Raw genomic sequence first — 15,355 nt, forward strand, 5'->3', positions numbered from 1 at the left:
CTCATCTTATGAGCAGGGTTTCACCAAGTTATCACACAGCCATCAGTAAAAGCTTTCAAAAGAATTCATCTCCACCAGCAACAAACAAAACAGAGACTATCCCCAAAAGAACCCATAAGAGACTAGATTGAGTTCATAGGAACATACGTCTTGAAGACAGAAGAAAAGCTCTAAAATTTTTTTATGCAACTAACCACAAGTTCTTTGCGTCAGTCAAAATGAAATTAAGCACAAGTTTTAACCAATCTATGAAGAGAGCTAACTCATTTTTGCCAGTGAGAAAAAAAGGTTTAAATATCATACAGCGAGAGGTTCTGCCACACAGACCATCCTGGAACTAAGGGTAGGAGGGCATCTCACCCTCCATGGAGAGGGCAGTGACCCCAAAAGAACCAGTACCCAAGAGCACACTTAAATACACTCTGAACACCCCCCCCCACACACACACACAACCAAGCCTTCATGAAATGAGTTCACATTTAATGCAGTAAGCACAGACAGTTAGAATCATCAGTAGAAATGACTTTTACAGCCAAATAATACACTTACTGATAAATACCAAGAATGCAGCATGAGTTCTAGTGTTAATCAGCCAAGGAACACGGTAGGTCCAACTTCATCAAAGCCTGGTTTTTAAGTAGAGAAAAAATGTTAGCAGCCAGCATTGCTATGTAAGTAACTACCACAGTGAAAACCCACCTTCTTTAGCATTACCAAGTCAGAAAATAGTTTAAAAATGGTTGAAGAATTAGTAAACATATATATTTGGGGATCTTAATCTGTATCTCACCAGATAAGGTCAAGTTCTGCTTTAGCAGTTGTCCTCTCCGTGAGGAAGATGATTTAAGTTTTTAACACTTCCTCCTCTTGCCACGTCATCATGGAGTTTGACTTTAATCATTCTTTACTGTCTGCCTTCCCTGGATCAGTACGGCCTACTCTTATAAACACTGTCAAATTCTGCTGGCTTCACAAACTAAAATGACACTCATAAACCAAAACCAATTATACAGAGATTCACAATATCAACACTGCATCACTGTGGATGAATGTACTGGTGTTCAGAAAACAAAACTGTATCAAATGGTAGCAATTTACTCTTTCTGAGGATAAAGAAACATGGTACTCATCAATTACCACTCCCATTTTAAAAATGTTTATTCAGCTGCAAATGTTGCTTCTTTCCAACAAATGCAAAACAGCTTTTTGGTGGTAAATAGCAGTTATTTATTTGAAATGAAAAAAAATACTTAAGTACCTGAACTATTGCATTTAATCATGTATTGTAATTGTGTTACTCTACCTTTTTGCATTGGAGACAAATATACAATGAACATTCAGATATCACAGATTGCACACTAGATAGTAAATCGTCAGGCCTTTTACATAACCACCAAAAAACAGATATTGGATTCTACAATATAGTACAAAATTCCACACTCCAGTCTTAGCCAGTTATCTTCAATTTACTCCTGATGCTGTACAAATAAATGGTCATTTAACTAGGGCTTACAAGTTAATAACAGGACAAAAAAAATATACATTGTACTGACACAAAAAGTCAGCTCTGTTAATAGTCATGCAACAAGTAACCAAACTTGCTGAAATTAAAAATACTTTCTAAAAACAGTTGTAACTGCATAAATATTTTATACACAGTTCATTTACTGAAACAAAAGAAGTCTTTAAATGATACAGAGCAAATATAAGTATCTACCAATTTTATACATAAGAAAGTGCAAAATAACTTATCTAAAGTGTTTTGCTATTGAATTGATGACTGTAGGCTGGAGGCAGCCAACTCCTCTCATAAGCGTGACATTACAGTTGCACACTACATATGAATGTTAAGAGTACATGAGTAAATATCCTACAAAGAACAAGGCAGGTGAAGATGTGTGAGGTACTTGCAGAGATTACAGTCTACTGATGTTAGTGTACATGAGTATATTTTTGCGCAACAAATTTTTACATGGAAAACAAAGTATTTGCAGTAGAACCTTGAAAAGAAAAACCACTCCCAAGTGAACAAAGCGGTTGCCCACAGCACCAGTTGCCAGAGGGAATACCAGCAGGTGTTTTGTTTTGTGTTTTTTTTTTTTTTTTTCCCTTCCACACCTCTTACTTGTGAGAATGTGTATTTGGAACAGCTCAACCAAAGAATTAAGTCAGAAAGCCGTGGTTATCAGTTTGCAAAATGCAAATTTGGACTAAACTCTATGTTACAGACTTTGCAAGGCATAACAACCTTGATTTTAGCACGCTGACAAAAGTAAAACACCCAGAACAACAACCATACAACATGCCTATGTGGTCAAACATCATCAACCATATCACCACCCACAGCCCATGATCTTCATGAGCCTGCACTAATACTATCTGTCAGATTTTTCTTTCCATGTTTAGAGTATATCAGAGTTACTGTCACAGTAGCCCTGTTTTTATTAGGGTTTAATAATGTGGCTGTAAAAGCTCTAGTCTGTGGAAATTAATTCTTCCTTAAATTTGGTTTTGATTTGAAAACTGGAGGCAGGGAGAGGGAATCTCTGAGTACTCAAAGGCATTTAGTAGTTGTTAAAATAGCCTTTTCTTCCAACAGAAAAAGTGTAGGCTACCAGCCTATCTTCTGAACTATGCTGGTTTTGCATCATTTTGTGAAGGGTCAAGGCAATGTTAGAGAGAACATCTGGATACAGACATTCAAACACTCCACACACATTTGAGGACTTCCCCCCTCTGGTTTTAACAATAAATCTGCCAAGGGAGCCATGCAATGTAGCTACTTCATCATCATCACAGTCCGGATCCAGAAGGATCTATTTGGGTCAGCTCATTTAATCAAACCTGTTTTTACTCTAGAGCCCTTGCACACTGCTGAGTAGTCTTTCTGTTCATTTAGGGACCTAGTATACATACCAAAACAGTAATTTATCTCATTTTACAGACCAGCACGTACATAATAAACAAACTTGTATCAAAATACATATTTAACCTTCAGTGCATAAACATGTGATACCAGGTTAAAGAGTAAGTGGTCAGGACTAACAAATTATTCTCCCCTAGAAGCCCCAGTCAAGAGAAGACAGTGTGCCCCCTTGGCATTGGCAACCCTCTGGAAGTTGCTCATGCTACCACAGAGGATCCCATATTTTCCATGCTGCAATTCCAACAATAGCATTAACCACCTGCAGTCCAGGGACCAGAGTCCACCCAATTCACTCCAGCGAAGAACAATCTCACCATCTGGAGCAAAGACACTCAATGACATTCTAGCGGAGCCACTTGTCTTCTGTTGGCTTGGGTCATATCCTTACTGTTATTTAGAAGAACCCACTGCCAACGTACCTAGATCTATATCAGTTTATCACTCATTTACAAAATACATACATATACATTAAAGAAACAAAACAAACAAACAAACAAACAAAAAAAACACTGTCAAGACCTCCTTTGGAGAGTAGTCCATGGGCCTATCTGATGCATGTGTTCCAATCTCAGTGGATGTCCGTGTCTCTACTTTATCCCACATGTAGTGCAAAACAAGTGAGAGTAGTAAAAAACAAACAAACAAACAAAACCTGCAATTTAATTCATATTAAAACTTTAAAAATGGTAATGGAAATCTACTGCTGTCCTCGAGTTCATGCTATTTGCTGACATGTGAAGATAGCTCTGAGAAGCATTTCTGCCAGGACCAGCACTAACCTGTTTCAGAGCAACAACTATGTTGTTCCAAACATTTTTTTGCAAATAAGCTACGGGACAGGAGGTTAAATTATATGCACAAGAAATTAATTCTGTACCTGTATGCAAGCCAATTGCTATTCATTTAAATAAGGTAAAAGCTGGTTCTTGCACTGCATGAATCAGCTGCTAATGAACATTAAGTCATTAACAAAACTTTAGCTCTGACATATGTATAAAAGAGGCCTTGTTAAATATGAACAACACGAAGTGGTAAACAATTTGGTATAAAATGCAACCGAAGTGTACAATTTTAGTTCCTGGTTATCTTACAGCTAGAATAAAATATTCCAAGTACTATTTTCAAAATTTTTTTTTTCTTTTGAAAAAAAACAACATGTAATCCCATGAATAGCCTTTTTTTTTTTTTTAAATAAAGATATTGTGGGCAACAGAAAGAACAAACATGCACAGACTGGATTTTTAACTGAAATACACATAATGCCTTTGAGTTTTCTTTTTTTGTTGTTGTTATTTAAACATTCATATTTAAGTTGATAGATGAGATAAAGATGCCACACAAAGTATAGCGGTTAATCTGAAATCCCGTGTAACAGGCAGTTAAGTTCATATTTAGATAAAAAGGCCATTATATCTATTTACATATAATATAACTGTGTATCTAACTACACAGTTGCTTGCGAAGAAGGCAGATTTACAACTATCTTCTAAAAAGCCTTCCCCTCCCCTCTCGCCCCGGTAAAGGTAACTAGCTCTACAAAAACAAGACAAGAACTGATGTTTAGGGTAAGTGAGGATTTTCTTTATACCATGTCAACAGAGTTAGAGGTTGACAATTCTATTATATTTGAAGTTATCAACTATGTCTTACTGGGCCTTGCTCTCACTTAAATATGCCGTTAACCTCATCATTCACCTTCCATCAACACAAATCAATTCAGTGATCCCTTATACTTTCAGTGCTTAAAAAGCAGTATAATCTTAAGTGTAAACAGACAATATTCTAATCCCTTCTGATCACAGCACAGTACTCTCATGAGCTCTTGTAGTGACTTTGGGGCTGGATGGGCTCTTCGTTTGCCAATACCCTATCAATTCCTGGGGCCCTCCTCCAAACCCCGCTCGTGCTGCAAGTTGTAGAAACAGTTCTGGCAGACTCTGACTGGTGATGAAATCTTCAGACGCTTGATTTCAGACTGAAACCGACTGCACCTGTAGAGGAAAACACTGCTGTGATCTCTGGTCCTCTCCCAGACAGACCATGTTTTTTCCCAGTTGAAAAAAAAATTATCATGACTTCAAATACCAGAACACCATTCAAACAAATTCTGATGTAGAAATAGAACGCAGCCTGGCAGAATAAGGATTTAACTTGTACGGTCACCACAGCATCAATAATATGACTCTGCACGTGAGGTAGCTTCCAAAGAATCATCCCTACTATTTTCGACTCTAAGTGCGGCTGCATAGATGAAAGTACTGTCTCCAACCCCCTGGACAAGAAAAGAGACTCCCACCTTTGCTCCTGGCTAGGGGGAGCTCATGTATATCCTGTGTTACATGCTTTGCTGTCTGAGGCTGCATGTTACTGAAATCAGCATCCTTACAGTCCTGTGCACTGTTTGCATTTTGACTGTGTTGCTTCTAGACTGACAAGATGAGCTATTTGCCGAAAAAGCTTTTTGTTTGTTTTTTTTTTTTTTTCCTTTGCTAAGATACTATGCCTAGAGTTCAAGACTTTGTCTCCCTAGATGGGCGACAGGGAACTTTCAAAACTGGCACCAGATTTCATTCTCAGTTGACACTTATTGTCAGCTGAAATCTTAACTGTTGTTTTTTTTTTTTTTATAAAGGGGCTTATCTGCCTTTACCATCTCCTGCCTGGAAATTTCAAAGCACTGATGGTTTTTATTCATCAGTTCTGTTTTGGTAAGGGAGTGGAAAATGTCAGTCTGTTAGCAGAATTTGGTGGTATGCAATAACTTTAACCAGTCTAAAATTCTATATGGAAAAGAGTCTGCAAGAGACTTGTGGCTGACTTACTTTTGGCAGAAGAGCTGTCCACAGTTCCTGCAGTGGTGACGCCTCTCAGTGAGTGAAAACCGGACAGCGCAGCCGGAACAGCTGTCTCCCCCCTCATCCTTCACCCAGTGATCAGCTGCAGATCGGCCTGGCTGATCGCTCACAGACCAGCTGAACACTCTGCCGCGACCATCACCAATAAGAATTCTGCTGTGATCCCTGCAAGAAAAAAGAAAAGCATTCCCTTAACAACTAGAGCTCACAGACATAAACAGTTGATTTTAGATGTCAGAATATTAAATGACATTTTATGACCAAGATATCAACTACTGCTCTAACCTAAAGAACCATAGAACAGCATTATGCCAAGAATGCTGTCTGCTTCATACTACATCTCCCAACAATGCCAAAAAAAGCGTCAGGTAATCTTTTGAGAGATACTCACTTAGAGATGCCAAGTGCGGTGATTTCCGCTGGATGTGCATTGTCTTTGCGATCAAATGCTGTGTGCATAGTTAGTTTGCTTCTAAACACTAGCTGACGCTCCCATCTGTATCCTAGAAGTGAGCAGGAAGTAGAAGGTGAAAAAAAGCAAATTTGCTTATTCTTGTTTTTGTTACCCCCTTCCTCCCCAACATAACCAGACATGTGACTCTGGAGAAAGGAATAATCTTTCTCTCTCCAGAGACTGACAACTCTCTGAGACTCAAGTTTCACTCAGGGAAAACAGCTGCTTCTTGATGCATGCACAAAAGTAGAGAACACAACATAAAGCCAACAGCTTCACATTTCCCCAGGTCCAGCTGGTAGTTGCAAAGAAGGTGACATATACAGTGAAACCCAGACACAAAGCCTGACAGGACTGAGAGTGTTTTACCTGCAATAGCCCAGATTAATATTTCTGCCTGTGGTTCATTTTTTTTCATAACAGCCCATATCGTGCTGTGCTTTGGTTATGTGACTAAAATAGCATTGAAGAAACACCAGTGTTTTGGTTACTGCTGAGCAGTACTTGCACAGTGCTAAGGTTTTCTCTTTTTTCCCCATTCTTCCTCCTCCCACCATATAGTGTACTCCCACCAATAGTCTGGGGGTATGCAAGAAGCTGGGAAGGAACAAACACTCAGCAGCTGACCCCAATGGACCAAAGGGATACTGCATGTCAGGTAACACCATGCTCAGCCATAGAACTGAGCGGAGGGCACTTTTTAGTAAAGCAGCCATTTGCTCTGGGACTGGTCAGGCATCAGTCTTCTTGTGGGAGGTGGCAAGTGCCTTTGTACCACTTGTTCTGTTTTTTCTTCCTCTTTACTTTACTTATTATACTATCCATAGCTTGACCCATGAATTTCTTTGCTTTTGCTCTTACTATTCTGTCCACACATCCTGCTGCAGGTGAGTGAGTGAGCAGCTTAGCTGCCAGCTAGGGCAAATCCACCGAAGTTTTGCAGGGGAAAAAAAAATCAAACAAAATGCAGCCTCAGTAAATAAACTTTTCTCTTCATTGATCCTTTTGTAATTCATCAGCCAACACTGCTCAAAGCTGCAGAGACACTGCCTTTTAGGTCAATGCTGACAGCATATTTTTCTGACCAAGGAAGCATGCCCGATTTGTTTTACCTGGTTTAAGCTTGCTATAGTGCCGTGCTTCAGCATAGCTGGGGTGCGGGTGGTTAACCTGAGCATGGGGATGCATTTTTCCTTGTCCCTCAGAATAATTCACAAAGATAAAGCCATCTTTCTCATCCAAGCTGAGCTGGTCTGACCAACGCCTGGAGTCGTCAGAGCCACTGTCTGCTGACCATGCTGCTGCCACTCTATTTGATGATGACCTAGGTCTGTGGCTGGTGCTGCCTGGTTGACTCTGGCTCTCTTGAGCTTTCATATCCTGGTCGATGCACGGATCATCTGCGTCGGAGTCGCTGCTGTCCTCTTCGTGGGCTTCCTGCCCTGGATTCATGCAACAGTAGAGACGATGTTGTTAGCAGGACTGCTTATAAAGTGAGCTTTTATCCTGTTCTGCTGCTCCACTACAGACAACCCAACAGGTGCCACTACAGCACGACCAGAGGGAAACCACATGCTGAAATCTCATAGCCTTTGCAAGAGATCAGTCTCCCACCACTGTAAATACCAGCAGGAACCCCTATGCTGTTCATCATTTTTTTGCACTGGTCTGTCAGAATACAGCATTCCTTAGCTGTAGGTAGTTACTACAATAGTTCTTCTGCGGTACGCTATGAAAGAAACAACGAGCAAAACTTTCAAAACTACTTAAGTTAGGAAAAAAGGTCCTCCTGCTACTAAGGAAACTTTACACAAGTAAACATCAATAGAGAGACTTGGGTTGACTGAAAATCATCATGCAGACATATTAACAACAAGCTTTGCTTGTAAAAATGCAACTGTCCCAGATGCTGATATTCCCAGTGACACTGAACATCTGAGCTTTATTTATATAACAATTACTAATGAGTATCATAGGATCCACATCCAGATCATATCCTCAACATGAAGACGAAAAGAGAAAGATGAGTTAAACCAATGTCCATAAAGCACAGATCAAGTTCTTAAGCTCACAGAAGCCAGCATTATTTGTCTGATCTACTGACAGAACATTGTGTTGTTCTTAACTCTGCTGTTGTGCTATCGTTTTATTTCAAGATAAAGAAATGTATAGCTTTGAGACGATGGCAACATACATCCACTGGGTTCGCTGACAGAGAAATAATCCAAGAAAGGACCTTACCCCCCCCTCCCCCATAATAAAATAAAGGGCGTGATGGCCATAATTTTCCTTACTCATTACAATATGAAACTACCATAAGAAAGGTGGTGAATGAAAACTCCGATTGTCTGTTATGCCTAAAGGACTTATATTCTCCACTGAGAGAAGAACATCTATCATCTGTTCTGCACTAAATAGGATTTTACCTACATATAGAAGTGATCAGTTAAGAAGGAAATACGAAACTGTGGGTAGGAGACGTACCTATTTGTGCTTCCTGACAATCCTCTTGCATTTCCAGCACCTCCGCAGGCTCTGGAGCTGGTGTTTCTGGTACTTGCAAAAACTCCATCCGCCAGAACTGGAGGGACAGAGGATAAGGCAACTGACACATACTGAACTCTTAAGAGTTCTTCCTAGCTACTTCTAGAGTTAAGAGGAATTATGAGAATCAAACACTGGTAGCACAACAGGCAGGTCACATCACCATTTTATGTCCTGTTTTCAAGGGGGTATAGGAAGACATCTACGCACGTGCATGAACTGTACAGGTGGAGCATACCAGTATAGGAGGACTACTTTTGATACTAGCCAAGACCCTGTCTTGGATAGACATGACTTACCTATTTACTATTACAAAGGCATAAATTTATTTTTCCAAACAGTGATTCCTGGTACCTACCCTGACAACTCCATCTGAATGTCCCGTCACTATGACATTCTGGGTATCCCACTCATTCATCTCTGACACAAAGCAACACATGATTTGCTGGCTTCGACCAGTGAAAGTGTTCACACTTGCGGTAGGGCTGCCATTAATACTCCATACATGGATATAAGTGCCAGCACATGATACGATATCCCCCTAAAAAGACCAGTAACATCTTCATATTTCAATACAAGTCTTGGGTTTTAATTAAGCAAAAATATAAGCTGAATTTATTTATTAAAGCATCTCACCAGGAACTTTTCAGTAGTTCCTGAGTTTGACCACCTAAAAAAACCTTGAGAACAATATGCATTTTTAAAAACTGTTTGTACAAAAGCAGACCTAGTTACAACCAGGCCATTGTATTTACAGCATATAATGAATAGACCAATTTCTCCATTTTTCATAGCAGAAGCAGCCAACAGTATATTTTAAGTACTTGCCATTCCCAATTAAATGACCTAGCTCATGGTGCCTTCACTCTTTTTCACTGATACATACTGCCTTTAATTTAATTTGTTTCTCTATTGGAAGAAGAGCAAAAGAAGGCCTAACTTCAACTAGTGCAAAAGGAATATGGTAGCTGTGGTTTACTATACTGGCAACACTACAGCAATGATGAGCAGCTAATAAACTGTACCTCTTGCTACCCCCCTCTTGGCATTTCAGCACCATTTTATCTAGATTTCATCCATTAGATTGTTCCAGATGAAGCATAGTCCATCCAGATCAGATGGACCAACTAAGAAAGGTTTCATCTCAGGCAAATGTTTTGATGCTCATGGGCACTGGATAAATGGCAAAATGCAACTTATAGGAGTTTCAGAGAGAGGAGCTCTTAGGATATGTCTGTTTCTGCTATAATTGTCACCACAGCTTCATCTAATGCACCTTCTGCTTCCTTTAAATTAAGCCTAAGAGAGCAGAAATCACTCAAGGTCACATATAATAGTCTCCTCGCTCCCATGACAGGTTTGACAAACCACTCTGAACACTGCATTAGTTACACTGCTGCCAGCACTGTTAATAAGCTCTGCCAAGCTTAAGTCGCTCTGCATGGAACAAACCCATGTGCTCCTCTGGACAAAAGATGCAGATTATTCCCTAAACCAGGTCATTCATTTTAACGTGAATTATCAAGTTTCCCCATATTAACGGAATAGCCTAGTCTGCTTTTCTTCATGTTAATAATTTCTGACTCTTGCCTACTGCTCCCACCACACTTGGGTGAATGGTGCTTGTTTCTTACCGTTAATTCATTTATACAGAGTGCTGAAACTGGAGCCCTGTGACCTCGAAGCTGCGTTAGAAATGAGAGTTTATTCAAATCCCAAATGATGCAGGTGCGATCCCGTGATCCACTCACAATTATGTGATAAGCTAGCGATGCTGTTAAGCATGTGACAGTGTCAGTATGACCCAGTAATGCCTGCAAAACAGAACCAAGGAGGAATGTAGTGCAATCAGGAGAGAGCACAAAAATGACTACATTACACCTGAAGAGATTCAGGTAAAGTAAACATCAATAACCTATCAGAAGATCCAACTGGACTGAGACTGGAAGTATTTAGTTGCAACTACTTCCATAATTGAAATTAATAGGAGTCATTTTCTGAAAACAGGATTTCACTGTAAATATCAAAAGGCTCCTATTTAAACATCTGTTGATGTTTGAGAGAAGACGAAGGAAGAGAAGCCAAAATTATAATCAAAAAGTCAAGGTTAATTGCAAGGAGGAGAAAGTTACAAGCAGCTGCTTTGAGAAGACTCATCTTTTAGATTTTAGGCCTCAACTAACCATTGAAACAGGAGTCTGGAATACAGTTGGATTTTTCGCATTTATCAAGTTACAAGTCATCAGATAAGCTGCAGCGACCAGTCTTGCATTTACTCTGACCCCACTGCTGCAAGAAGATGAAAGCAAAGCAACTTAATTACACTACCCTGAAACTCAGGTTATGATGTTTTATCTTGCATAAGCAAAAAGCTTTGGAAACACAGCTTTGGACAGTCATTGTTGTAGACTACTGTTGGGAAGTTCGTTAAAAATTCTCTAAATTTCTTCTGATTAGTTTGAGCTGAAGCTTTCCACTAGGAAAAAAAAAAATCCTATTTTTAAGATGCTACCAGGAACAATAGCTCTTATAATCTGACTACATAGAACAAGGACACACACACCTAGAATACTTTGAGATTTATTTATTTTTTTGGTGGTGGTGGGTTGGTGACGTTTTTTTTTTTTTTTTTTTTTTTTTTTTAATAGACACACAAGACTTCCTCTGTACCTAACTGCAACTGACAAAACCACAGGTACTTGTTTGTTGTATAAAAAGATAATGTCTTGAATTAACAAAGAAACAACAATATAAAGTTATCCTGATCAAGTATACTATGCTCAACAAATACCATATATTACTGTCAGAAAGCGCAAAGTTTTGACCAAAAATGTAATTTAAACATAACAACTCCAAAAGAAAAGACAGAAGTACTTAGGAAAAGGAAAATGAACAGTTGAGACAGTCTCCTTCACTGCCATCCCTGACAGTTTTCAGATGGGGGCAGCACTACAATAACACAGATTATTTCACACAAAATACATCTTTATACTGTTGTTAACATTGCTACCCAATTCCCTGCATCTCCAAAAAGCTCATAGTGGTCAACTATCCTCAAACCAATGCAATTCTAAAGACACAGTTTGCCAATTTTCAATGCAGATCAGTACCGGGACTACTTAGATTTCCAAACGTCCACTTGATTCACTGTTCCAAAGCTTACTGAGCACGCAATACTCCTTTCATACTTCCTTGGATCTTGGAACATAGTTTGCCTAATACGCAACTTCATTGTACTTTACCTGTTTTAGTGTGAGGGCTTTAGCTTTTTCTTTGGAGATGCCCATTTCCCACACACACACAGCTGTGCTTGTTCCCCCAGTGATAACTAGTTTGGGGTTGGGACAAATGGCACACAGTATCTGACCCCATTCTGACAAACATTCATAAACAATTACTGCCTGGAAGTAAAGAAAACAAAGAATTACTTGCAGAATTGGAACTTGGTAGGAAAAAATAAAAGCCCGAGTGCCACCCAATGAATGCTGGACCATTAAGTAACTAAGATATCGTTGCTGTCTCTTTTACATTTCCCACAAACAGAAGTAATTCTAGCTTCAGCCATAAAATGGCTCCTGACAGAACACAAAAGGTGAATTGGTGAATTTTACTGGCATTCTTTAATTTGATTTTTTGTTTGTTTGTTTTTCAGGCTTGTTAAAAATTATTATGAATTAGCTTATGTCATTCTGTTCATGTTCTCATGAAGACAACCAGATGGGGGCAATAAAACATACACAGTACAAGCAAATATTATTTCATTGACATGCAAACTAAGTTTCCATTCCTGGATTTCTTTCACTATTGAATAGTTGATTGCTTTCAGCACTAAAACCAATTTCAGATGACAAACCTTGTCTGACTCGTAGGTACCCAGTCTACAGCTGAGGTCTGCATAGCCCCAAGCAAAAGTTTTATTCCAAGTAGGTGGGATGAGAACCTTATTCTGTTCTACTGCCAGAATGCCTTTATCAGTACACACGATCTGTCCCACAGGCTCCTTGAGCTCTAGAAAAGAAGAGTTATCTTTTATTGAATGCAAAGACAGAAACTATCTGATCCCATTAAATACCTGATGCTCTACAAAAGCCAGAGATTATACAATTGCTCTGGTCCCACCTGCAATGCTGCATGAAGCTTATGCTTCAAGCTTAACATCGCACAGACATTACCTCTTTGACATTTCTCATTAGAAATGATTGCACCATTTTCAGCACAATTAAAATATTACTTTTTTTTTTTTTTTGGTATTGATGCCAACATCATTTTGGGACCCTCGCTACAAAAAGACATTGAGGCACTGCAGTGTGTCCCAAGAAGGGTAACGAAGATGGTGAAGGGTCTAGAAAGTAAGCCTTATGAGGAGTGGCTGAGGGAGCTGGGGTTGATTAGCTTGGATAAAGGAAGGCTCAAGAAAGACCTTATGGTACTTTACCATTACCTTAAAGGATGCCATAGTGAGATGGGGATTGGGCTCTCCTCCCAACCTCCAAGGGATAAGATAGGGGGAAATAGCCTCAGGTTGCACCAGGGGTGGTTTACATTGGATATTAGGAGATATTTCCTTACTAAAATGGTTGTATGGCACTAGAAAAGGCTGCCCAGGGAAGTGGTTGAGTCACCATTCTGGGAGGTCTTTGAGAGACATGTAGATGTAGAACTTAGTAACATGGTTTAGTGGGCGTCTTGACAATGCTACGTTAGAGGTTGGACTAGATGATCTTAGAGGTCTTTTCCAGCCTAGATGATTCCATGATCTTGGACAAATATTCCCACAGTCTACATTCCTAATTACTTACCTATTTATTTATCTAATTTTGCAAATACAGGCTTCCTGTTTCCTGTCCTCAAGTATAGCCCTGCTACGTTCTGTGTAATGGTACATCCTTTTCTTTTTACACAATACACACATTCATTTAAACATCTATGACATAAAACACTGCATAGGATTTACCTACCTCATGGACAATTAACTTTTGTTCACTGCAATATCACGTATGAGGTCAAAACCCACTTTTTTGGTCTCACTGCAGCAACCAACCTTTCCTGCCGACATTCTCAGTATTTGTTGGCACTGAGAAAAACAATCCTTCTGCTATAGCAAATAAACAGTGAAGCCTCTGCTGGCCCAGAAACAAAGTACTCTGAATATCCTTCAGACACCTTTGCAATTTGCTTCAAACACTTTTTTCCACATTAAAACTTGAAAAAGGTGCTTAGGCCCCATTTTATCCGTGTCTTTTAAGAAGTTACTGCCAAATGGCACAGATTTGACACTTTCCAAGTATACTTTAAGCTAAGTAATAATAACCTTAGACCATTGGGGTATTTTAAATTTCTTTCTCTCAAATTTACAAGCATTATGAATAAAAGTTAAAACTAAACAAAATATTGAAAAACACTCTCTCATTGAAACTCTGAAAGCTCTGTGAAAGAAACAGAAATAAGTGTTGTGGTTTGTTTTACCTTTCACTGGTGCAAGAGATGGTCGTAGGTTGTCTAAATGATGGAAAAAAATCTTGTCACTTGTGGAACCAGGGGGTACAGAGGTTCCTACAACCTCTCCATTCAGTCGGCTTCTAACACGCTTTGGAGGGTGTGGTTTTTTAAAAAGCTGAAATTCATCAAAAAAATTACTTATGATCACAAATTACAGGTTTGCAAGAGCACCGTCTTAAAAAGATCAGTAGTGTCCCATTCACCTTATTAAAATTCTACAGATCAGTAAATTCTACTTAACTGCCCTCAGTGTTCATGGACTCACCACTATTCAGTGTTCATTAATAAATTATAGTAAACATTTTGATGAGACTTCACCAAATAATACAAAAAACAACTAGGATATAATGAGCAAATTATTTTTAAAGCTACCTCTAGCTGCAAAAGCAGATGACGTAAAGCAAGCAAGGATGCCAAAAGTGATTCATAAGATGATGTCGAATTCTGTTGCAGGTTTCCTCCAATAATTTCAAGTGAACTGGTCAAAATCAGGTTCTCATTTAACACCCTAACATTTGCCCTCTTGTCACTCTTATCACTACTGTGCTGTTTATTTTTGCCACATTGCCTGTTCTGATATATCTTGTGGCTCCTGTGAAATCATGTGCTTCTGCTACAGTCTAGAGCTCCAAACCTGCATTTGTGTTCCCAGTGAATTGTTGAGTTTATCTGTAGTTTCCACCAGATCAAGGATTGGAAAAATTAACTCATGACATGAAAAAAATTTAACTTTTATCATTCGATAAAAGACAAATAAACAAAAAATCCTACAGCAACATCTAATTCAAGGGAAAAAAAATCCTCCCCAAAAAAACAAGAATTCAAAGTACCACTTCATTAAGTATATTAATTTAGTGTAATCTCACTTAAAGAGTACTCAAAAACTTTAAAACTGCACATAAAAGATAAATCTATGCATGAGTATTACAGGACCTTTAAGTGTCAATCCTTGTAAAGGAAATACTGAGTGCTTTTTCAACAAATTCTCTCAATAAAAGACGTGGTCAAACCCAGTATCTCCTAGAGCTGCTTTAAAAAATGTACATATAGAAATTATTTTATTACAGGATACGTCGA

The 15,355-nt window shown here is 38.9% G+C and overlaps 1 protein-coding gene across 6 annotated transcripts in view; it reads right to left on the minus strand.

Annotated features, from left to right (window-relative positions):
- Positions 1-573: 573 nt before the first annotated feature.
- The window catches only part of WDFY3 (WD repeat and FYVE domain containing 3), a 190,932-nt gene continuing 176,150 nt past the window's right edge, over positions 574-15,355 (minus strand). For all 6 annotated transcript variants that reach the window (XM_084286230.1, XM_084286228.1, XM_084286227.1 and 3 more), the window contains 10 exons: positions 14,246-14,393; positions 12,633-12,787; positions 12,022-12,180; positions 10,414-10,593; positions 9,138-9,320; positions 8,720-8,816; positions 7,348-7,677; positions 6,173-6,284; positions 5,749-5,946; positions 574-4,917 (listed from right to left, as the gene is read on the minus strand). In XM_084286230.1, coding sequence (XP_084142356.1) covers positions 4,797-4,917; positions 5,749-5,946; positions 6,173-6,284; positions 7,348-7,677; positions 8,720-8,816; positions 9,138-9,320; positions 10,414-10,593; positions 12,022-12,180; positions 12,633-12,787; positions 14,246-14,393 — 1,683 coding nt within the window. In that variant the 3' untranslated portion in view covers positions 574-4,796. The remainder of the gene's footprint in view (positions 4,918-5,748; positions 5,947-6,172; positions 6,285-7,347; positions 7,678-8,719; positions 8,817-9,137; positions 9,321-10,413; positions 10,594-12,021; positions 12,181-12,632; positions 12,788-14,245; positions 14,394-15,355) is intronic.

Source organism: Netta rufina, assembly GCF_964035555.1.
Source record: "Netta rufina genome assembly, chromosome: 4".
Classification (NCBI taxonomy): Eukaryota; Metazoa; Chordata; class Aves; order Anseriformes; family Anatidae; genus Netta; species Netta rufina.